The 25,746-nt window shown below is 36.8% G+C and overlaps 1 protein-coding gene across 1 annotated transcript in view; it reads left to right on the top strand.

The window, feature by feature from the left end:
- The window catches only part of LOC139954912 (rho GTPase-activating protein syd-1-like), a 45,441-nt gene extending 20,867 nt beyond the window's left edge, over nucleotides 1-24,574 (top strand). The window contains exons 2-5 of the mRNA XM_071954902.1: nucleotides 3,321-4,298; nucleotides 10,664-10,815; nucleotides 12,500-12,749; nucleotides 13,283-24,574. Coding sequence (XP_071811003.1) covers nucleotides 3,321-4,298; nucleotides 10,664-10,815; nucleotides 12,500-12,749; nucleotides 13,283-13,527 — 1,625 coding nt within the window. The 3' untranslated portion in view covers nucleotides 13,528-24,574. The remainder of the gene's footprint in view (nucleotides 1-3,320; nucleotides 4,299-10,663; nucleotides 10,816-12,499; nucleotides 12,750-13,282) is intronic.
- Nucleotides 24,575-25,746: the final 1,172 nt, after the last annotated feature.

The following is a 25,746-nucleotide window of genomic DNA, read 5'->3' as shown; positions in this document are numbered from 1 at the left end:
TCTCTATTATCACTATATGACTATAGCCTACAGTGTCTATTATCACTATATGACTGGAGCCTACAGTGTCTATTATCACTATATGACTATAGCCTACAATGTCTATTATCACTATATGACTGGAGCCTACAGTGTCTATTATCACTATATGACTATAGCCTACAGTGTCTATTATCACTATATGACTGTAGCCTACAGTGTCTATTATCACTATATGACTGGAGCCTACAGTGTCTATTATCACTATATGACTGGAGCCTACAGTGTCTATTATCACTATATGACTGGAGCCTACAATGTCTATTATCACTATATGACTGGAGCCTACAGTGTCTATATGATCACTATATCACTGTAGCCTTCAGTGTCTATTATCACTATATGACTGGAGCCTACAATGTCTATTATCACTATATGACTGGAGCCTACAATGTCTATTATCACTATATGACTGGAGCCTACAGTGTCTATTATCACTATATGACTGAAGCCTAGTGTCTATTATCACTATATGACTGGAGCCTACAGTGTCTATTATCACTATATGACTGGAGCCTACAGTGTCTATTATCACTATATGACTGGAGCCTACAGTGTCTATTATCACTATATGACTGTAGCCTACAGTGTCTAGTATCACTATATGACTGGAGCCTACAATGTCTATGATCACTATATCACTGTAGCCTAGTACTGTACAGTGTCTATTATCACTACGTATCACATGGCAGTGTATATTATCACTATATGACTGTAGCCTAGTACATTATCAATTATCACTATGTATTACTATAGCCTACAGTGTCTATTAGCTTGAGTACTGAAATACTGAAATAGCATCCAAGAGATATATGTTATACAGTTTCATCCTTCAGTTTGGAAAGTCCCTATTAAGGCAAGAAAGCATAAAAGATGTATACATTAGTTAGCCTGTGCTCCCCCCATTAGCACAGGCAAATGTGTAGTAAGTCCCAAGCTTATTTAATGCATATATGTTCCTTCAGTTTTGTAAAATGTTTGTTCTTTAGATCTCTGTGTAAAGCTACATTGGGCTATTTTCTAACTCATTCTTTCAGTTTCTCAGCTAGATCACTGTTTGTTAAGTGGTACCTTGTGTAAATATTAGTGGCTGAGACATTTATTTAAAAGTTACATAAAACCAACAACTGTGTGTACAGAAGAGTCGTTTAGACATTAGTTTCGATTCAGTGTGAACAAGGTGGTTATGTTAATGGTGAGGCATACAGCAGCTATCAAGTTCTGTTCTGATAGTAATGTATCTTGAGTGACAATTGTTTACCTGCCCCAAGTGTGTGATTTAACACAACAGGATGTGTACTTTATAATTAGGCATTTTGATCTTTATAGTCACCAATTGACTCACCTGTGCATTATTGTGTTTAGTACCTGATTGAAAGAAAAAGAACTTTCATTATTTGTTGATGTCAGCAACTCTAGATCTCATCTGTAATACATTGGGAGTATATAATTTTTTATATTTTTTGCATATATTGCATTGCTAAGTTTGTTACTTGTTTACAGCTGTCTCCAATCTATGCATTTACCCATTTATACTTAGAGTAACATAGAGTTGGAAAACGTTTAGCACAGTTGTACAATCAGACAGTACTTCTTGGGTACTTTGGATGGTTTTGGGGATTCCTTATGAATGTGAACGTTCATGATATATATTTAATGCTCCTGGACAATGTAGCATGAACCAAACCATGTTCTTCATATTAGTACAGTTATAGCTACTGTAGATACAAGGCATATTCTTCTAAGTTCTGCTAACATGGGCGATTAATTGCCATAGTCTATCAAAGTGCCCATGCAGTGAATTACTAATGGCCTTTAGAACAGTATGTCTGGTTATATCACATCAAATTAATGTAATCAGAAATTGTACAAAGCTACAAAATGTTCTCTGAGCAATACTCTGACATATTGACACAAGTCCTGTGTACCGTGGGTACCACAAACGAACTTCAGTTAATGAGGCTTGTTATCACCAAACATAGAGTAGTTCTCGACTGAAGCATGCTGTAGATAATAATAGCACCAGTGATATGTATTGAAGTTGGACTAATGTCTCTTTGCGTAATGTTGCGTAATTCCGGTGTTGAACAATGGTGTTGAAACTTGAAAGTGTAAAATAAAGTAGAGTAGTTTAATGAACAGTCTGTAGCATATAGATAGTGTATATGCTGCACACTCCTTTTAACATCCAGTGTGACACAATATATGTGTGTGTTCAATGTGGAACATAAATCCCTTTAAGGTGCAGGTTTTATGATGTACAATACTGTGTTCAATGTCGAACACAAAGCCCTTTAACATGCAGAGTTTTATATATAACAGTTTATATACTGTGTTCAGTGTGGAACACTAAGCCCTGTGTTCAATGTCGAACACAAAACCCTCTAACTGCAAGTTTTATGACAGTTTATATACTGTATCAATGTGGAACATAAATCCCTTTAAGGTGCAGGTTTTATGATGTACAATACTGTGTTCAATGTCGAACACAAAGCCCTTTAACATGCAGAGTTTTATATATAACAGTTTATATACTGTGTTCAGTGTGGAACACTAAGCCCTGTGTTCAATGTCGAACACAAAACCCTCTAACTGCAAGTTTTATGACAGTTTATATACTGTATCAATGTGGAACACAAAGCCCTTAAAGGTGCAGGTATATACTGTGTTCAATGTCAAACACTAAGCCCATTTAGGTGCATGGTTTTATTACAATTTATAAACTGTTCAATGTCGAACACAAAACCCTTTAATGTGCAGGTTTTATTACAGTTTATATACTGTATCAATGTGGAACACAAAGCCCTTGAAGGTGCAGGTATATACTGTGTTCAATGTCGAACACTAAGCCCTTTAAGGTGCAGGTTTACACTGTATACGTCTGATCAAATCTACAATAACTTTCTGAAATGACGAAACTAAGATATTTACTTGGCTCCTTGCTTACCTATCAACTCACAACCACAGCACTCTCGTTCTACCGTGTCTGGAGTGAAATGGTAATAAGACTATGTGTGCCCCAGACCCCTCCAGTCAATCACCTCCCTTTTCACTCTACCACCAAAAGTGTTTAGGAGTCTGTTCGTTTTTGTCTCGGATATCTGTTCGATCCCGATCTGTGTTACTAGAATCCAGACCAATTAATGTCATACTCGCTTTAGCAGGCCTTGTTCTTAAGAGTATATATTGTTGTATTATTATTAACAACGTGCACAAGCTGTACACTAGCTGTATTACCATTCCATATAGTTTAATAGCTTCATTCTCTCTTATCTGAATAGATATTCCAAAGATGACGCGGCAGACATCTATTCCCGGAGAATCTCCGCAGTCTCCCAGAAGAGATGACCAGCGCTTAATCAGGAGGAAGATGGCCGGTATCTCCTTAGATTTTTCCTTGTTCAAGATGCCTCAGTCATCGAAGATAAACCGCTCAATCGGCCGTAAAGGCAGCAATCCAAGCCAGTCAGTCGGCCAAAAGTACGTTCCTAAGCCATCTCCCGATAAGAAGAAGTCACGTAGGATATCGTCGAACAAACCCTTGGACGTGGACGCGACTCAGTTTATCAAATACAAAGGGGACGTGGGCACCCGGGCCAGGTCCCCCTCACCGTTCTCCGGCATTCTTACCCTCCACTTGCACGGGGGCCGTAAGATGAGTACCAAGAAGGAGATGAGGGACTTGTATTGTGTAGTGGAAGTCGACTGCGTGCACAAAGCCCAGACGTGCACCATCTGCGGCCACGACGAATTCTGCTGGGATGAAAAGTTTGAAATTGACTTGGAGCAGTCCCACTGTTTAGGTTTAATGATCTACAGTTACGGATCGGACTCGGACATGAAACAGAAACTCTGTTACAGAACTGCCGTGAGGTTCAGCAACCTCTTCTCCCAGATGAGGTCGAAGGAGGAGGTACACAACCTGGCCCTGAGATTAGACCCCAGAGGGACACTTTATGCAACACTTTCATTCACAGAAAGATCCGCCACCTTGAAGAGGGTCCCGTCACTGGACAGGAGGGGGGTGTTTGGGGTCCACATCGATGTGGTCGTTAGGAGGGAGGGTGGGGAAAAAGACATTCCATTTATCATTCAGAAGTGTGTGCAGGAGGTTGAACTAAGAGGCCTGAACTCTATAGGTATTTACAGAGTCTGCGGCTCGGCCAAGAAAAAGAAAAAACTCCACGATGAATTTGAGAAGGCCAGTGCCCTGGTGGATCTCAATTTTGATAACTATCCTGATATTAACATTATTACAGGTTTGTTTTCTGATTTTTATTCTTTTCAATACTTTTCTCTGCTTATGTGCTTGAAATGAGAGTATAGTTTATTAGTTTGTGTCGTAATTTCAGATGCTTGAAAGTCTTGAGAAAGCCTGTTACTTTTGAAGTAAGCAAGTTTCTATCAGTTTCATAACTGAGGCACATACTGTAGGGTAACCTAATTTGCATACATATAATATACTTTTGAAATTCATGCACTTAACAGGTAGGTAAAGAACTCTAGATGTACCAGTACTTTTTGAATTGTGAAAACGAGTCGATCTTGAGTCACAGAATTAATATTCTACAATTTACTTCGTTCCTCGCTTACCTGTCTCCTCACAACCTTAGCACCTCATTCTACCTTGTCTAGTATGCCCTGGTAATCTTTTAACACTGTGCACCCTCAGCCCTTCCTTCTCATTCTACCATCCAAAGTGTTTACACATACATTTATAAACCAGTAAGTTTTATCATAACATCTGCCTAGCTACTGTAGTTTAGTACCCAGCTATAGGTATGATACATATATAAGTTACGTGGTTCCTCGTTTACCTGTCTCCTGCTTACCTGTTTACCTGCACTCTCGTTCTACCGTGTCTAGAGTGAACGGGTAACCTTTTAACACTGTGCGCCCTCTATGGCCGGACCCCTCCGGCCAATCACGACCCTTCTCATTCTACTACCTAAAGTGTTTAGATACATGACTGGAGTATCAAACTGGAGTTTGACTGTGACTTAAGTATCTTATAATCTTGCGGGTACCGCTGCTCGTAGGACTTCAACTTCTACTGGGTGTTTGTCAAATTTCATCTTGGTGCATGCCACTGGTGCTCTATAGAATATTTTACATACAGTACATGTACACTATTTAACATGCTAACTGCATCGATACTGTTGGGACAGTAGTACTTCAGTAGCAGGTAACAAACATTAATGGTTTCTACACGAATCTGGACAAATGCAAATGGTACTGACAGGTAGTTAGGGTTGTACTGTATGTATAATTGATCTAAACTTTTCACATTGACACTTTGAAGTTTAAACCAAACATTAGTTTTTGCTTGACAGAAACTCCTCAGATATTAGTCTTGTTCATTGAGGGATACAGTAGTTAGGTAACACTCTCCTAGATGATATTGAAACGTGTGACTAGAATAGAGCTCCTTTAATAAATGTGCTGGTATTTGCCGGTACTTGTTAACCTTTTAAAAGCCCATTATATGCATTCAATCTCGATGGTCTAAACAATCTTTTTGGCAGCACTATTGTATAACTGTCAATATAAAGCACACAATCGAGATGAAGTCATCTTTTGGCCCAAATTTTGGTCCATTTGCAGAGATCAAGCAAAATGGAAAATGCCAAACCAAAAACAATTTAGGTGTCTCCACTCTTTGTTATCGTTTTGGTCGTTCCAGATGAAAACATTAATCGCATGCTAGCATCTCAACCAAAACAATAGTATATAGGGGAAAGTACGTTGTCATGGTTATGTGATTATTTACTCTAAAATTGTGCCCAAAACAATTGAAGAGTGAGGAATCTATTAGCTGTGGTGTTTAAAATGGAATGCAAAATGGTGCTTGTATTCATAAAGGCATTGAAGACTCGCCGCAAACCGCATGCGGCCATCTGAAAAAGTTAACTTTCTGTTGCTTGCAAGTGATGTTTTGTTCGTGTCGCTACTAAATGCAGACAGTAATGAAACGTGATAACTTGTTATCTTTAGCTGGACCTGAGATTTCCATCGCTGTATCGTTTATACACTGTGCTGTGGGTATTGACTGCAGCTGTATGTACTGAATGTACACTAGTGTCTAATTACCGACGGTAGCAAGCTGTGTGTGTATTTTCTGGGATTGATTGTGGTGTCTAACACTTCTGTTACACCTCATTCGAAACTAGGTCAGATTACCGGCATTAGACGTTTCTTTTTGCGCGAGTCTTCACACCCTTTAAACTTGCTGACACTTTACTGTACATGGAGAATCATAAACAGAAATTTTGAGGTTAATGCATTTTGATGCATCAGCTGCATGAAAATAGTTAACATTTTGTTAAAAAAAACAACAACAAAAACTCTCAGTTGCTGTATGTACGTTACCATGTTACGTTATTTCCTAGGGCAAGCTGGAAGGAGATCAAATTTATCAAAAGAAATTTGGTATTCTTACAGTACAGTATTATAGTACAGGCTATATAATGGTGGTGCTGAAAATGAAAGGAATTCTACAGTTTTGGGATGTTTTTGTGGAACCTTTGAATTTGTTTTACTTTTCCATGTGTCTGTGTGTTGAATTGCAAATTGCTGGCTCTTATCAAGTTGGAAGTAGGAAGGGGGTCTCTCTACATATGGTCAGTATTATAAGTCACAGTTTGTCAGCAATGTTTGCACTTTTTACATTGTTTGAGTAAACAAGTCTTCTTCTCTAGAGGTGTAGTATGCATTCCAAACTACTTGACCAACCCACAGCTAGGCCACAAAAAAGTGAGGGCAGTGTTGATTTGTTTATCGTCATTTCTTATGGAAGAATTAGATTGTCCTTCTCGGTTGCTTGGTTGGTTCTTTCAAGTTAGGCATTTCTTTTTCTTCCTCTGCCCTGCTTCTAAAATTGCTCTCATTAAGTTCATTCAGAACAAACGATGGCTGCACACGGTTTGGGGCGAGTCTTCCATGCCTTTAATGAGGCACAATAATGGTGGCGCTGTTATCCCTTGGTTAATTAATATTTCTTTGGATTCAATGATGCCGGTACAAGTGTTTTGGTTATAGGGATTTGTTTATGTTTCCATCCATGCCTAAGGTCACCTTTCTGATGTTATCATAGCATTTTGATGGGACCTCATCTAACCTTATCTGTAATGTTTAAAATAAGTGACCTTTTCTCCTGAATGCATTAATGACCCATATCTCTACAGTGATATTTATCTTACCAGTGTGTGGGCAGCAGTTGGTATATATATTTTAAGACCAGTAGTTGTCTCCAGCCCATGAACTTACCCATTAATCATTGGTTACAGTACAGTCCATTTCTTGACTGGAGGAACACAGCCAAATCTTAAAAGAGTACTTTGTCATTTAAAATGAAATTTAGGAAAGATTGAGAGAGGGATTGGGTAAATATAGTTAAAGGCTAGAACCCCCTCATGAAGGTTTCCTTTGGGCCCACAAGTGTGGGTGTTTTTAAGGTTTAAAGTCTTAGGTAGATGAGAGAAAAGATTTAGAAGTAGAGAATATTAGTAAAAGTTTTGCAAAAGTTGTTATGACAGTGGTGATTAAAGGATCCTATAGGTCAAAGGTGAAAGATATGAATAGTTTACAGTTGTTGTTAGTGTTAGCTTACACACCACTAGGAGTTATACTGATGCAGTTAGATGCGGAGAGGCCATTAATCGCAGTGAAGGGTTATAATATTAGGGAGTTGCCATTTCTAAAACTCCATGGTTATGTAATACGTACTTTGTGATAGTTTGAGGAAGTTACCTGTTTATTGGTGAATTGACAACCTAGAGTGGAAATTGAATCTGAGTTGACCTGTTATATCAGACCATTGTTTACAATTAATTATTATTGATTTGAGCTTTTTATTTTGTTAAATATATTAATAAAAAGTGTAGGCAAGTTGAAGGGAATTATTGAATGTTGAAAGCTATGTGAAGATATACCCACCCCAATGGCATATTTATCTATAATAAAGGATAATTGTTACTTTCTTCATTGCCTTTGACCTTATCAAAAGTTTGGAAACTAGTTACCTTTGTCTGAAAGCATTAGCATATCACAGTCATTCCATCTATGTTTGTCCTACATTTTGGGTGCCATGAAGTTTGAGTATCTGATAGGATATCACAGGAGCCAACATATATATACTGTTTAGGCTTGGTAGAATTAAGTGCCTATGTTGAGGTGAGACAGGTAAGTTTGTCTTTAACTACTGAAATGGGCAAAGTTTTTGTATTCAGATTCGGATTGTTGAAGATCATGATTCTAACAAGTGAGAGAAATCAAACAGGAAAAGTAATTCTTAACCAACGAGATCTGAGTCACATGATTATGTTGAGGTAGGTTTGAGGGGGTCACCGCACTATGTCGAGGTAGGTGTGAGGGGTCAACGCACTATGTTGAGGTAGGTGTGAGGGGTCAACGCACTATGTTGAGGTAGGTGTGAGGCAGGCTTGGGGTAATCGTAATCAGTAATCGTAATCGATTACAATCGATTACATTTTTTGAAGTAATCGTAATCGTAATCAATTACTTTTGTGAAAATTACAAAGTAATCGTAATCGTAATCGATTACAAGGGCAAAGTAATCGTAATCGTATTACATTTATGATTACAGTGAAATTTGAATGAGAAGGGCAAAATTAGTAGAAATGATTAAAACTAATTCTTACTATTGGCTTTTAGTGTGACCAAAGAAGTGTTCCTGCTTCTAGAATTCTCTAGCACAATAAATTTATACTAAGAAGTACTGGGGGTTTGATCGCCATATTCAAGGATTTTTTATCACCTGAAATATTGGGAGAAGCCATATTTTTAGATCTAAAATTAAAGTAAATGATTCTTGATTCGTCCTTCTCTAAGTTCACTGTTTAATTAATTCTACAGGCTATGTGCTTTTTGCTATGCAGTTTGTTATAGCATACTGTAATGCTTGTACAGAAATACTGTAAAACGCATTGGCAGCTAGCATAAAAATTCTTGTGAAAACATCACGGACGGGACATTTCAATGTTCATTAGTAAAACGTTAATTGTACTCATCTCATGTTGTGGGGAAAAAAGTTATTCAGAAATTTGCCTACATTCCATTGTCCAATAACCCATCCAACTTTGCACCATTTACACCTCTTTAATTAATGTAATTAACCTTGTTGCTGAAAAAAATCACTGCAAATTAAGTATTTTGGTGGATCAGAATTTGCTTTACCAGAGTTGACCACTTTTTGATGAAAATAATTTACTTTTACTTTGGCCTTCCATATCCCATGTACTGTGGGATGCCTCATTTCAAAGCTGTTTAGTTTTATTTTGGTGTTATATATAATGTACAAGAGTTTTTAGTTTTGCTGCTATGCAGAAATTATTAGTTTACAAAATATAGTGTTGCATGAAAATCTTCATTTGTTTTACTTTAGTATTTGTCTGTTTACTCTTTGTCTGTTTAAATTGTATTTTTTACTGGACTTATGGGTTACACATCTTAAACGTGTTAAGGCATAAATGTGTAATGCCTGGTAGGAATTGTAGATATACTTTCACAATTTTGTCCGTATATACTGTAAATGCCCTTCCTTTGTCCTATTTCATTGCCCTATTTCCCGGCAGAGAGTTATATTAAACAGATATGCAGAGGATTGTGCAAGTAACCATAATGTAATCATGATTGTAATCACGATTACATTACAATGTAATCGTAATCGATTACTTCAACTTTAGACTGTAATCGTAATCGTAATCGTAATCATACATTCTCAAGTAATCGTAATCGATTACATTCAGATGTAATCGCCCCAAGCCTGGTGTGAGGGGTCACCACACTATGTTGAGGTAGGTGTGAGGGGTCAACGCACTATGTTGAGGTAGGTGTGAGGGGTCAACGCACTATGTTGAGGTAGGTGTGAGGGGTCAACGCACTATGTTGAGGTAGGTGTGAGGGGTCAACGCACTATGTTGAGGTAGGTGTGAGGGGTCAACGCACTATGTTGAGGTAGGTGTGAGGGGTCAACGCACTATGTTGAGGTAGGTGTGAGGGGGTCATCGCACTATGTCGAGGGAGGTGTGAGGGGTCTCCGCACTACTGGATGTGTCCGTCTGTTTCATACGATGTCTGATTACCTTTAATTGTGCATTTTGCAATGAATATGTAAATGCTGCAAGGCTGGTGATACCAAAGGTAAGTACTGCACCATTACTACACTATACTGCACCATTGCTGCACCATTTAAAGGAAGGATATGGTACATCAAACTCAGCATAGTTTGGGGACTAATGTTTAGTACACCACACCCTTTCTAAGAATACAGTTCAAAGTCTTGCAAATGGAAAAAAATAACACCTTAAGCACTTTAAATACGAGGGGGACGCAAAAGTTCTTTTGACTGCACGAAGTGGCATACATTCTTTACTAGCATATGAAATGGATTTGTCTGTAGGAATCTCCAAGTTAAATAGAAGGTTGAGATAGCCAATTATGTGTTAATAATGGTTTGATCCACGGACACAATGTTAGAACTTAACACAAAGTGTAGTATTTAGGTAAGTATATATGTGCCTCTGCAAGTGGTTGCACTAAGGTCTTATGCCATACGTTGTTCTGCAATTGGCGACGGCATATTTTCTCTTCATCATTTTAACAGGTGTGCTAAAGGACTACCTACGAGAATTACCGGAACCTCTATTTACAAGCACTGTATGTGAGAGATTACTAGAACTCCTGGACTCTGAAACTATGTCTTTCTCAACAGAAATGATCTTACAAGCGATGCTTCTGTTACCTACATCAAATAAGGTAAGAGTTATTACCATTGACCCTTCAATGCTACATTGCTCATATCACATGTAAAGGGAAATGATAGCTGCCTTAATACTGTACACCAGGCTCACAAATGTTACAGAAATGCACAAAAGAAACGATCTTACAAGTGATGCTTTGTTTACCTTCATCAAATAAGGTAAGCTGTGTAAATATGGAGAATGATAGCTTACATGGCTCAAAAACTTTAGTGAAACAGACAGAAGCGAAAGGATTTTACAAGGGACCTCAACAAACAGTGTTTTTATTGCTTAGAGATCTATGTAAACTATTTCTATGCTAGTATGAGAGCCTCTTGAAGCTGTATTGATTAAATTTTGAATGATATTTAACTGAACCTAACTGTGCAAAGAAATGTTATACAAAATATCAAAAATCAAAAGCAGTAAATTTTAAAAACTATTTTAGATTTTTGATAGAAAATGCCCCCACCCCATTCTCTTTCACACAAACACACAAACACAAAAAATATATAACAGAATAACACCTTCAAATAACATTTGTAAATCTTTTCAAACATCCATTCCTGTTAATTGACTGATAAGGAAATTCATCTTTGCTCTTTCATTCTTTGTTTTTAGTTTTTCCTTTTAATTTGAACAGTAAGGGTTTTTTGGTATAAACAGCTTAACCTTTGACCTTACAAATGATAGCTTCTATTCAGACTATTCTGTAGAAAACATAGACCTTTAAAGTCTTCTGTGTCAAAGAGAAATGAGACTTTGAGGGGCAAATGTGTACTCCAGGTCATAACTGAATACCAAGTTCATCTTTTGCATCAGTTAGTCTTTAATAGATGGCATGGATGGAAAGTCACAAGACCTACTGTATGATGGATTCCATGGCTTGCTGGCTCGGTAGTGGTGATTAAAAAAAAAACAGTTTTTGCATTAATTGTCTAAGTTCTTCAAAAGCTAACATTTCCAGATCAACATTGACCTGAAATACTCAAATGGATACGGGAAGGAGATGAAATTTCCAGCCATAGTTAATGGGGCAAACTGCCAATCTTAATATGCTACGATGGTTCATATTGCACAGCAGATTGCTAAAATTGTTGAGTAACATGGAACAAAGTTGAGATGTAAGGTTGATCAAGATTTAGCCAGTAAAGTGACTAAGTTACTCACTAAAGGTGTATTGTTCTTTCTGAGAAGCCTTTCAACGTTTCCTGTTGTAAATATTGTTGTCATTAGCTCCTTCTCTTTGTTATATTCTTAAGTTAGGTTTGTTAGAGACACTTGAAAGTGATAATTGACTACTGTGGGGATGACAAGGAATGTTTCTCTTATTTACTTCGCTCCTCGCTTATCTGTCTCCTCACAACCTTAGCACCTCATTCTACCGTGTCTAGTACCGTATGTCCTGGTAATTTTTTAACACTGTGCACGTTCTGGACTCCCAAAGGATGTATAGAAGGTCAAAATCCAATGTATCCACTACGAAAATGCATGTGTAAACACTTTGGATGGTAGAATGAGAAGGATGGGCAACGACCGGAGGAGCCGGTCGCTGAGGGTGCACAGTGTTAAAAGATTACCAGGGCATACTAGACACGGTAGAATGAGGAGGAGACAGGTAAGCTCGTCACTCGTAAATATATAAACCAGTAAGTTTTATGATAATTCTTTTAATTTTTAATGTCATTGTTCTACTACAGGACACAGCTGAATACTTGCTAGATCACCTCAAGGCTGTAGACGCATACAGCGGGAGAAACAAAATGAACATGTACAACATCGCAGTCTGCTTCGGGCCTGTGTTGATGAGTCGAGGCTGTGCGCAGGCCATCGCCAACGGCAACGAGAAGCACAAGTCCGAGGGGGTTAGCAGGACACAGTCCGTCGATTCGGCAGAGAAACATATCGAGCTTCTCCACACGTTACTGGACGTTTGGCCAGCAAGGACAGGTATTTTGCACTAGTGTTCTACAAACACCTCAAAGACTGCTAGTTGTCCGAAGAGGACAGTGTTTTCAATCCACTCACACTTGTAAGGAACAATAGCGTCCCTGAGGGTTTCAAGCCAATTCAAACATCACCAGAATATTCGAGCTAGCCAGAATTTGAGAAAAATATATATCAGTGTTTTCAATTTCAACATTGTGATCAATTGACTAAACATGTACGTGGCCTGCAAGAAGAACGGGGTAACACAAATCAATATTTTAGATTGCTCTAGATGTAGAAATATGCTCAAAATGTCGTCGCACACAGGAACATATACAGTTCATCTTGATTTTCAACATCCTGCTGTCCCTGACACACTCACAGACTGTATATAACCAGCAAGACTCCTTGAGTCATTGAGTATTATTAACTGCCTCACATGTCCACTCACAACCTTAGCACTCTTGCCACCCATGATAACTCTCTTTGCTTCTGGGTAGAGCCATGTTACTCCTTTTTTCATCCTAGTCTCTGGATTTTTTATTTTCATACAGTTCTTGCCAAGGGTCCACCACCAGACGAAGAAGAACCCAAGCCGTCAGAAGACCCAGTCGTCATTGACAACCAGGAGGAAGACAGCTGTTACCATAGCAACGACGACCTTGATGAATCTGCTCCCAAAGATGCCGTCGTTGTCGTGGGCAACGGTGGCGGCAACGAGGTGGAAGTGGAGATCAAGAACCCGGTGGAGGAGAATCCAGGGTGGGATGCGGATCACTTAGAAGTCTCTGCCTGTTAAGAATTTGGTACCATGACGATGCTGATGGCCCTGCCCTGCAAGGTAGGGGGGCCGACATTGCAGTGATGATGATGATGATGATGGTGATGGTGGTGATGATGACGAAGGTGGTGCTGATGATAACAACCATGATGATTATGGTGGTGATGTTTGTTGATCATATGCACCTTACTTTTGTTGGGACCGAACCATATCTAAACCACCCCTTACGCTGAATGATAAAGTAGGTGTTCCGTCTCGCTAACAACGTTTGACTCCAAGCCTGTCCATTCCTACCCAGTTATTTAGACATTTAGCTATAGTTCTCTTTGGGCTCCTCTCAAAAGATCTTGACATGGGTTCCCTCACGTGTGAATGAAAATTGACTAAACCCTTGTGAATGTGTTGTTGATACCGTGAGTTGCCCGTATCTGTAATCATGCAATGTGCCAGTGCCTACTCTTGCCCCTTTCTGCGGGGGGTTAAATTATTTAATTTCTGCAGCAATTCTCAGATTATTGTTCATTAACTGCTGTGAATTTACAAGTCCAAAACTTTAAGATGCTCCTCCCCCCATTGACCTTTCCCATTTTATTACAACAATGAAAGTCTAACAGCAGTGATAGATATGCAGCACGTGGTCGGTTTTCTACTCAATTCCTAAATTGAGCCATCAATGCCAGTTTTCCTGTCATTCAGAAAGACAAAAAAAGAAGCTCGGTGACAAGTTTGTGGTGCACCAAGTTAGGTTTGTCCGACGGTCTAATTAGCGTTACGACTGTGAAGTTAGGCTTATAAACATCTTGTCGTCATAAGACAATTTGAAGATTGCGTACCGGATCGATAAATACCATCAAAAATGTCACTCAACCAGTAAAACTTCAGTGAATTATGGTGTCTGAAATGTCACCTATGACTAGGGATCGCCATAGGTTGGTCAAGATGGTACGGAAGTCATGCATATTTATAGATTCCTTCCAGATATATATATATATTTGTGAGGTGTGTTGTAACCATATTTGCTACTGTTGCTATATTTGTCCATCTGCTGACCCAGGTGTTTCAAGGTAGAGTACATATCTTAGGCATTTATTACATGGGTCTTGGGAATCCAGGCTGGCATTACCACTGGGATATTCACAAGAGAGCCTATGGCTTCATGTTTCGGTTCAGTAATTACTGGTACTGGAATTTGTTGCAAAATTGGCTCTCCTGGTTACCGGGTATCAGCTCCCCCCCCCCAACCCCCTTCAGGTTTATTGCTGGCTTATTTCAACACAGACTCCCATTACAGTTATAAGTGACAGGACTGGCATGGACATCTTGGACGGCCCATCTACAGGTTCCTAGGTGACTCATGAGTCATTACTCAGGCTCAGACTTAACTAAAAAAAAAAAAAGGTAATAATAACACGATCACAGGACTGGCAGAGTCGATCCTGCTATGCATAGTCCACGGAGTAATACTTCAACACTTGACAAAAACATTTTAATTTCTGAAAAGGATTTTTCTATGAAAAGAAAAAGTCCTGGAAGTTGCTTTGGATTATAATGTAGCCTTTTCTTAAATTAAGATAGTTTAGGTGTTTGTCTCATGAAGTCTGACTATGAGTAGGGAATGAATCGTTACGTCATGTGACGTCTTCTATGAGCTGTTAGTAACACCCATTCATCCCCTTTAATTTTTTTAATAGTGAAGAATGAGTTAAACTTGTTTTCAAGGTTGCTCTATTCCATGTAAGGTTGTAGTTTCCCTTTGGCTTAATCAATCCCTGTATAGAACCTAGGACTTAGATATATTACATAAGCCTTTACAGGGTACTTCTTGAACTACGCTCGCTGTCAGTCTTTGTAAACCTGTACCATATTGTACCTTGCGCTGCAGTTCATTAGCTGAGCTGATAAATACATCTTCTCGGCCTTTCTTTTATGAAGCGGAACTATCTGTGTCATAAAAGGTTGGTCTTTCAAAAATTTTAATCATAAATTGTCTCCTTGATGGGCAATATCTGGATGGCATTCTCAGCAAAGCCCTTCAGGGAAATTCCCTAGTAAATTTAGGCTAGATAAATGAGGTGTTTGTGTCATAGATAACACATCTGTTACAAGTCTACTGGTATCTTTCGATATGTAACGTGTTATCTTCACGATTAAAACCATTGTACTGTCTACCGGCTTTTAAAAGCATTAACTTTATCAAGAGTCTCACACTGATCCCAAATGTACAGCAAAGGTTGTCCAGTATTCATAAAAAAGTGCAAAAATATGGATTTAAATGTTAAGTGTGAGAATTCAGTCGATGGAAAACAGGGTTGAAATAACTCTTTCATGAGAAGATATTAAACCTTGAAGCTGTCCTTTAGAAATGTCTCATTTAAGCTGTAAATTTGCTTTGGGTGATTATATTCGCAGGAAATATTCAAGTAGTAATATGTTTTCTTTTTACTAATAACTTTCTCCAATTCATGTGCAGTAAATTTTTTTAATTATTTATTTTGATTTTGTTAAACTGTTTTCCCAAATCTCTTTGAAAATGAATTACTACCGAAGGGTTACATATTTCTCTGCCACCCCTCCCACCCTCATTTTATATTTTTCGTCCCATTGTCCATCGTATGGTAACTATGCAATATTGTTCATTGATGATATCTCACCTTCAGGTTTGTTTTAATGTAAGAAACAAGGTATTTTATGATGAATTAGGAAGTAAGTCAGGGTACATGAATGAGCTGATGAAAATGTCTTTAGTTGTAAGCAAGCAGAGAATATTGCAGAATTTATTAAATATTAGAAGCATCAGTCCATAGATTTTGACCTGCTTAAAGAGTGAGGAGTATAGGCTTTAAACAAGTATATGGGTGATCAGACCACACTACTCTATGGTGGCAAACTTGCAAACCTAGACTAGTGTAGGCTATGAACCTTAGGGGCTTTTCTACAGTAGGATGGGTTGTAGTGATCAGACCACACTACTCTATGGTGGCAAACTTGCAAACCTAGACTAGTGTAGGCTATGAACCTTAGGGGCTTGTCTAAAGTAGGATGGGTTATAGTGATCAGACCACACTACTCTATGGTGGCAAACTTGCAAACCTAGATTAGCGTAGGCTATGAATCTTATAGACTTTACTACAGTAGGATGGGTTATAGTGATCAGACCACACTACTCTATGGTGACAAACTTGCAAACCTAGACTAGTGTAGGCTATAAATCTTATAGACTTTACTACAGTAGGATGGGTCACTTACACTAAAGATGATGACTGGGTTTGCTTGTCCTTTACTGTTTGGAGATTCTGTACCTTCAACATTAGGTTTGGTTTTGAACTAATTAAGGAACCTTTGACTGGTATGACATCAATCCAGTCAAAAGTGTGATGCTGTCTGTAGTAATGAATGTGAATTGTGTGTAGATGGACTTAGAAATAGAGTTTTACTATAAAGTATCCACATTATTTCAAGTTACAATTAGATTATAAAACGGATGAACTTTGATTTTACATTTATCCTTCCTTACCCTTGTTCATAGCCACAATCCCCTGCAATATATCATACCCCCCCCCCCTCCAACTTAGCAGTGGTGGTTAATTAAGTAGAGTAAGTTATCAAGATTTTAGTGAAGCTTTACTTCAGATGAATTGATGTGCAGTATTCTTTTCCCAGGTGCCTAAAGTGTCCATGAACCAATACTTCTACAATGAATTTAATGCTGGGTAGTGTTTATGTCCAATAATGTTAGAGTCATGTTTAGCACAATACATACTGACATTATGTAATCTGTAAGGTACACAAATGTGGTGACATAAACTCCCCGTAAAAATCATAAATTTTAATCCCTCATTATTTGGGAGTTAAGAAACTTACTAGGGGTAAACACTGTTTTGCAAAAGCTGTTTAATCTATATGTGACATTTACTTAAAAGAATTACAATGAGTAATATTTAAACTTCTTTTTATTCTCTTTAGAATCATCCCCCTCAGTTTCGATTTGAATAATTCCTAGCAGTATTTTTAAAACTTTTGTCCATCTCGATTGGTAGGACGTCATTTTGGGGGGAATTTCAACGATTTTGCAACTTTTAATATTACAAATAATAATTTTTAGGTGTACTGTTAGGTTACCCCTAATGTTCAACAGAAGAAAAAATAAATTAAATGACAAAAACTGTGTTTACAAAACAAAACATGAATTAGTGCAATTGTATGAAAATACATATATGTATGCCAAATATATAGAAAGACACCCAATTGAAATCAAAATATGAAATTAATATGATCAATGCTAGCCACTTGATCTTAAAATACATAACACTAATATTACATACATTTTACTAACATATAGTGGGCATATCGCTCATAAAGCATTATATCCATATATATATATAGATATGTATTGCAGTAATATTTAATCAGAGCTTATTGTTTTCTCCATTAATTCATTTACTTGCCATTTTTTACCCTATTGTTATGTAAATATTCCTTATTTGTGAAAGAAACATCATCAAAAATTGTTCACAGGCCCCTTTGCTTTAAACTTCTGACATATGCAAAAACACATCATAACAAACCAGTCAATTATATTGAAAATTTGGCTTTTATGCTGCAATCCCTTTTCTCCCCTGATCTTATCCCTGTTTGCACTTTCAGTGTGAATCTATAAGAGTGAATTAGCACATCATACAATGTATGCAAAACAAAGATGGACTCCTTTCTTTATTCTTCTCTCGTGCCATTTACTACATTTGCTTTTATTTTTAATCTATTTATCTTCATCATTTTTGTGAATGGTTAGTTTATAAATGCCACTGTCTTGTTAATGCTTCCTCTTATCTTCTGGTTTATAAAATTCTCCATCTCAGCTTTACCCATTTCTGCTTCTTGTTCTCCACTTCTTCCACATGCTAGCTGCTTTTTCCTCCTTCTCCTCCTCCTCCTCCTTCTTGTATGCAACAAATAATTAAAGCTGAGAATACATGTAGTAGTGTTCAATTGTACTGCTGTAACTACCCAGCCAGGATCCCAGCACATACAGTAATATCTTATTTGTATATTACGTAGTACGCATTGCAGTACACCACACACACATATACATATATATATATATGTATGTACATATGTGTACTTGCATGGCTGTGTGTACTGTATGTGTAATAACAGCAATAGCAGTAATAAAGTCTATGGAGTTTAATATATGCTCCAGTGAGAGCAGTCAGCCACTGGCTGAGAAATCGTCTCGTGTCTGCAAAATTCCTACGAAGAGAGGAAGAAAAAAAAGAGGAAAAAATGATCAAATCCTAATTTTAAATTCGAAACGAAGGTGCAGGCTCGTATGGAGCAAAAAAAAGAAGGCAGAATCGTAATGCCATTTTCTGTGTGATTCTGTTGGCCACTTCATAGGATATATTTGTGTAATAATTTGGGAATTTTTTTTTTTTTTAAGGAATGCAAGTCTTTCTGTTAAATTTTGACAGTGGAAGCGGCTAACGGTAAGATTTCCACTGTAATAAAAAAAGGGGGGGGGGGGGGAAAGAGAGAAGCTTTTGTCGAAAGCATGTCACAACTTGTAATCTCCAGGTAAAAATAGAAAAAAGAGATATATTCTTGGCTGACTGGCAAGATGTATTAGTCGAGAGGAAGTGGATTTACAGCTCGGGGAGAAGCGCTATAGACATGCTTTGGACATCCTTTGCATGAACTCTTAGTTTTAACAAATATTTAAATGTAATATCGTTATTGATTGATTTCTCGTGGTGCGGTTATGGATTTCTAGGATCATGTGCAGCAGCCATGTGGTGGTGGTGGTGCATGATGGGTAACTCAGATACGGTTTGGTATTAACGAGTCAACAGGAATCAAGTAATAGATGAACTGGGAAATGTTTCAAGATTTATCGTCATATTTGAGTAATGGTGACTATTTCTGTGAGAAACATTTCCTTTAATATGACGATTCATTCCTGCAGAGTAAAATTTCAAGGAGTTGGTCACCCATTGTTATGAATATAGGGGGTGTCTGCTATTTCAGAGAGCAAGGCACTACGTTATTAGTTTTGTTATGATATATGGGTCATAGCTATTTAAGATAGCAAGGCACTGTGTTATTGGTATTTAAATGCACTCATTCACTTCATCTTGTCTAACTTTACTTTTTATGGAATAGTTTGATCATATAATATCCATTACCTGTGGATTAACAATCTCTTTAATTAATTAAGCATGTTGTTATATATGGTGGAGAGTTTCCTTTGATAAGTAAATTCAAGTTAGTCAGTGTCTCAAAAATGTGTAGAAATTCTACAGTGCAGTGTTACTGTATCTCACTTTGCATAACTAATAGCTGCATGTCCCCCCCCCATGGGGGCAACACCCACCCCCATGGGGGCAACAGTAGATATAAAAATTCAGTGGCAACGATTTGTTATGTTTCACAGAATGGAGGATGTAGCCTAGTGTTACAAGAATGGTTTAATAAACTGTAGATACAAAAAAAAAAGTTGGGGGGGGGGGGGGAATTAATTAATTCAGGAAATGGAATTGCTATCATCTTGCAAGATGACTATTTTGGATTATTAAGATTTTTTTGCAATTTTCACACTACGTTTACCTATGTAGTTGTTTACTCTGACGCAATGTCACTGCCGATACTATTTACATATCTCCGTGTAATTTCAGATGATAACGGTTAGTGCTGTCCTCACAAATGTGCCCCTTTCAAATCCCACTTCTGTAACCATGTAGAGTATTCATATTTATATCGTCGCCGCTTATAGCCGCAGATTCACGTCATAACACTCTTTCACAGGGAAGTGGAGGCGTTTAATTTCCTGTTACAATACAAGGCAGTGAGTCGTCACTTTTTTTTGTTTTCACCGATCACGTATCTCATTGTTACCTCAAGGAAGACCTAGCTAGTTTAAGAAAGAAATCTTCAAAAAAATAATATCGCATCTTAATTCTCAACTTCCTGTTTAACCCTAACCTGCCTGTCTTGGAGAAGCTAAAAATAAACTTTAGAGGTCTCAAGTATAATCCTTCCTCTTAAGCGTTAAAGCAAAGAATTTTCCAAGTATAGAATGCTGACATTTTAGTTTATCACATCTTAAGGGTAAATCTTTCAAAGTTGTCAAAAGTCAATAAAATTAGCCGTTCCTGGTCTTGCAGGTACGAAGATGATATGAAGGAACGGTTCTCGTCGGCCTTTTTTCCGTGAAGGGCATTATTCATGTTTGCAGATGCAGCAAGCAAGTCGTGTTTAATAAAAAACAAAAAAAACAACAAAAAATAACAGAGTTCAGTTGCAATCACATGAAACTTGACCATTTAATTAATTTTTAACCCCTTAAACCTGCCGTTTTTTTCTTTCTCATTTTGGCATGAATGTTTCTGTAAATATGTGTACTAAGTGATATGATCTGCATATCTTTATATATATATATATCTTTATATATATATATCTTTATATATATCTTTATATATATATATATATATATATATATATATCTATCTATCTATATCTATATATAGCAGATATATGACCTCTGAAATATATGGAATTATGGCATATTTATAAGAATACATTAATTTCTCTAGGATGGACATTGGGAGGGAAGGAGGGCTGGGCAGAGAAAGAAACTCTTTGATGGGTAAATCGTATTTGGAAGATAAAATGTATTCACAGATCATGAATCCCTAGTCGATCCCTTGACGGTTCTTTGTCTTAAGGAAACTTATTGGAATATAAAAAATTCAAAAAAACTTGAGAAATTGATTTCCTTGCATTTATGATCACCTTGTCTTTGTGATTCCTTTTCTCTTTATTTTTTAAACTTTTAGCATATGTACTGTGGCAACAAAAAGTACACAGTTGTGAATAACTATTTTATATAAAGTGCTTTGAAATTTAAAATTGCTATTTTATAGTGTGCCCACATGTACAATGCTTGCTTCTTGCATTGTATTTACAGTGGTATGGCAAACTATCATCAGAAAATGTATTTTCCTTTTTTACTTTTTTTCCCGTCATTGCGATCTTTCGATCGCTCAGTGGTTGAAACGTGATATTTACTGTCTTTTAAGTATTTAGACTAAGACTAAAGTTTGGAGTGATTTCTAATGACTTATATTTTTTACATTGCCAATTATTATATCTGTTGATTTGAAATATATATAGATATGTGTATATTTTGTAAAATGATATGTAATTTGTGCAACAAGTTTTTGTATTCAGCTTTCCAAATTTAACCCTTGACAAACATTTTAGCTGAAAACTATATATTATAAATATGTATAAACAATGTTCTATGTATGATTGAAGGAAAGTAGTGGGTCGTAATTGCTTGCGAACAGGAAGCCTGTTGTATTTTAATGTGGTCATTTTTTTGGTCCAATGCCAAATTGTTATGTACAAGATAGTACCCCTTTGTATACATTAAGTGATAAATCGTCATTTTCTATGAAATTAATTGGTAGTTCAAGCTTTTCTATTTCCCATGGATATTTTATTTATTCATAACCTTTATGAAAAATGAAACAAAATAATTATTAAAAAAAAAAAAAAAAAAGAGCAAGGAAAAAATAAGCAGATTTTTAGTGATAACCCTTTGTCAATGGTTTCATTGATGGATACATTCCCGAATCGCATGCCAAGACACTTCATGTATTATTTATATCGACAGTACAATTTTTTATATGTAAATGTAAAAAAAAATGAAAAAAATAAAATAATGAAAAAAAAAGTATAACTTAAATCGGAGATTCATGATAAAAACAAGGTACAAATGTGGTCTAGAGGGAGTTGGTATTAAAAGATATAGCGTTTTGGCCAACTCTCGTTATGGTCACCATAAATGACTGTCGATGGCTGTAAATCAGCTCGTTTCTACTGCTGCAGATATCACCGAGTCTATACGCTCTGTCTTTCCTTATTTGATTCATTTTGGGTTTTTTTCCTTCTCGCTGTTTGGTAGAATTTGGCTTATCGATGTCACAAATAAATTTCAGCAGGTATTATAATTACACTCAGTGAGAGTAAGTTTGGCTTCATCTTTCGATTTTTAACTGGATATAATATATTCTGGGATTGTAAAGGACCCCCCCCCCCCCTGAAGACCAGTTTAAGTGAGATTTGCTACTAATTAAATCAACTTTTTGAGTCAACAGCAGGGGTGGGTGGTTTGCTGGATGCAGGAATCATGGAAGTCAGAGACAGAACAAAATCGCATGCTTTCCAGGGTAGCTTGTTTTTTTAAATCACTTACACCTGTGCATAAATCATTTTTGTTAAATTGCTTGAAAGTTACCTTAATTAACGTTTTATGACATTATTAATAGTACTGAATTTGGTTCTGATATATAGTGTTACTATATTACAAGCGAGTTAGGTGGATAAATTACTGATAAGTTATTCAATAAATTCCCTACTTTCAATTTTTTTTTTCCCTTTTTTTTCATTGAAATGATACAGAGTGTGTGTTGTAATTGGTTACTAAGGGTAGCATGCTAGTAAACAAGCAAATTACAAGTTAATATGTGTATATGTATTATAAAAATTTAAAAAAATTGTAATATGCATTGACAATTGGTAATTGCAGGAATTTATATATTTTGTCAAATGCTTGAGAACCAACAAAAAAAAATGAAAGTAAAGTGGAAAAAATTCTCTCTTGAGTTTTGAAAAAAAAAAAAAAATGGAAGTATTCATAAATGTCATTTTCATCTTTGTGAGGCATTACTCTCCGTTTTTTTGACATTTTTCAAAAGAGTTTGGCAGCAGTGTTTGTCTGTTTTATTTTTACTTCCTTTTTTTCCCCTTCTTTTTTTCTGTTTGGTCGTGTTGAGATATTTATGATTTTGAAGTTGTGGTTTATACTGTGAAGATAGAGTGTTTAATGTACTATGCTAGAAACCTGCATTCGTTAATCTCCGTTGATATGATTGGTCCTTTAAAGGTGCACTGCAATAACATCATTTCCATGGTGATCAATTCCTGATAGTCAGGGGAGTATGGGGCGGGAGGTTGGGGGAAGGGGAGGAAAAGTTAAAGACAGAATTATTCCTTTCTCTGGTGACTAAAATCTAAATAAATGACAACTTTTTTCTGATATGTTTGTCTTGTTCATGAGTTTTTGAAAGCGGCCTTATTTCTTCAACCTTTTCATTTCTGACAACATTAGATCGTACTCCTAACTGGTTTCAGAGCCTCGGAGATGTTGGAATCCAGCAGCAGAAACACACATCCCCAAACCCTTCTTCACTCATAGATGAAAAAAGGGGTTTTATTTGTCTCAATTAGTTATTATTTCTTCCGTACAAAGACACAACTTCAGCTAAATGCCACTGGTAAAGCATTGATACTGTCATGGAAGCAATACACTCCATTAGTAGTATATGCCATTCAAGATGTGCCTGTCAATTATCAACAACATTGGGCACTAAATCATCTAGTGTCTGGGGGTTTTTCCCCAAAAAGTTAAAAATGCTAAAGAACTGATTAAAATAGATTCAGTGAAGAGTGTCTTAAGCCACGTGTTCTTTTCCGGTAAAGGTTGAATAGTTTTAATATTGATTCCAAAAGTATCGACCAAGGACTGGGCGAAAGGCAGAAAGAAAGGCATCACAAAATTAATGGTTTATGAAGCAACCATGAGACCTGTACAACTTACAAACTGTTAATAATCCATTTTCTTCACTGATTCAGGAAAAATTATTTTTACTGCCAAGAAAGGGTAGTTACTGTAGTATGCTTCCTACATTGATGTATTTCTAGACTAACTGTTATGATTCTAGACCGTACCAGCGATACCAAGTTTGTTTTATTTAATGAAAGGCAATTTATTGACATTTTTTAGGATTTACTAATGAATCCAATCCCCTCCCTTGAGTAAAGGCTTTTGGGGGGGGGGGTTGTAGTGCACCTTTAAATGGCTGTGATATCAACAAAAGATTTTGATTATAAAGTTTGTACAGTATTCATGCAGATAAATGCAAAAAATAGTCTTTTGTGCCATGTTTGCATGGGCATGATATTTGGCTGCTTGTCTGATGTATAAATATAGACATTGAATGGAGAATCATGATTCTGTTTTGTCATTTTTTTGAATATTTTTTTTTTATTAAAGTGAGGGAATTACATATGATGATAATTTATTTAACACTATAATTCTCAAAGGGAGAACTGATAATGGATCTCTCTAGGCTCTCACCATGGTCCTCCTCTCTAGTTCAACGAAACTTGTCCAGCCGCACTATTTGACGGAAAGATCTTAATGTTACCATCAGTTGATCAATGGTAGTAGATACAATATTGGTCGTAATTATTAAAAAATACCTCTTTTGAAAAAATCATATTTTCAAAGTTTCAAGTCAAACAAATTGTTTTTAAGGACCTTAATTTATGTTTCCCCTAAAGCATGTTTTGCATTCAGTAACAAGTGGAATTGTAACAAGTGGAACCTTGAGCTCCTCCCACCCCCACACCCCCCCCCAGCATGTCAGTGTGTGAATGCATTCACACGATCGCGTTACTTTAATTCGGAGATCTTTAACCTGTACCGAGCACGCAACTTGAGGTACAGTAGGGTATGACTGGGCCCTCTGTTGACAAGTTGGAGAGCCCAATTTTACTCAAACTCACCAATGCTGTGTACTATAAAGCACAACAACAAAATGTTTTCTCCACCCACTGGAGGGTTTTGAATTATATTCTTATAGCATGTAATTAACAGAGCCATCGTCTGGTAATCATTCAACTGTACACAGATAACCTTATCTCTTCTAGGTAGTAACACATACCATTGTATGCATATATTAAGTGCCTACTTCACGGAAGATAGCATTAATGTATACTGTAGCTATTAGTGTATGTACGCTTGTGAAAGATACATTGACTATGAAACATTAAGATTAAAATGTCATAGGATATTAGAACGGACATTGTACTCCAGAAAACGAAACTAGGAGATTAAACATGATATAATTTGGTGTGTAAAACAAAGAAAGAATAATTGTATGCATGTAAACTCTGGTAGACAAGATACATGGTTGATAACAGTTAGAGTCTAACCTTCACCCAGTGAAGGTTGGCAGGCACAAAGTCTTGTACATACATCTAGTATATATAGCAAACAACTTGAATGTAGCAGTGCAGATCTACATATATGCAATATTTAACTTGGTGTGTTTAACATCCATTAACATTGAGTTACAAGCTGTAGGTGTTATCTGGGTAGTAGAGACATGGATA

The sequence above is a fragment of the Apostichopus japonicus genome, chromosome 2 (genome assembly GCF_037975245.1).
Source record: "Apostichopus japonicus isolate 1M-3 chromosome 2, ASM3797524v1, whole genome shotgun sequence".
Taxonomy (NCBI): domain Eukaryota; kingdom Metazoa; phylum Echinodermata; class Holothuroidea; order Aspidochirotida; family Stichopodidae; genus Apostichopus; species Apostichopus japonicus.
This window is presented reverse-complemented; position numbering and strand designations above follow the sequence as displayed.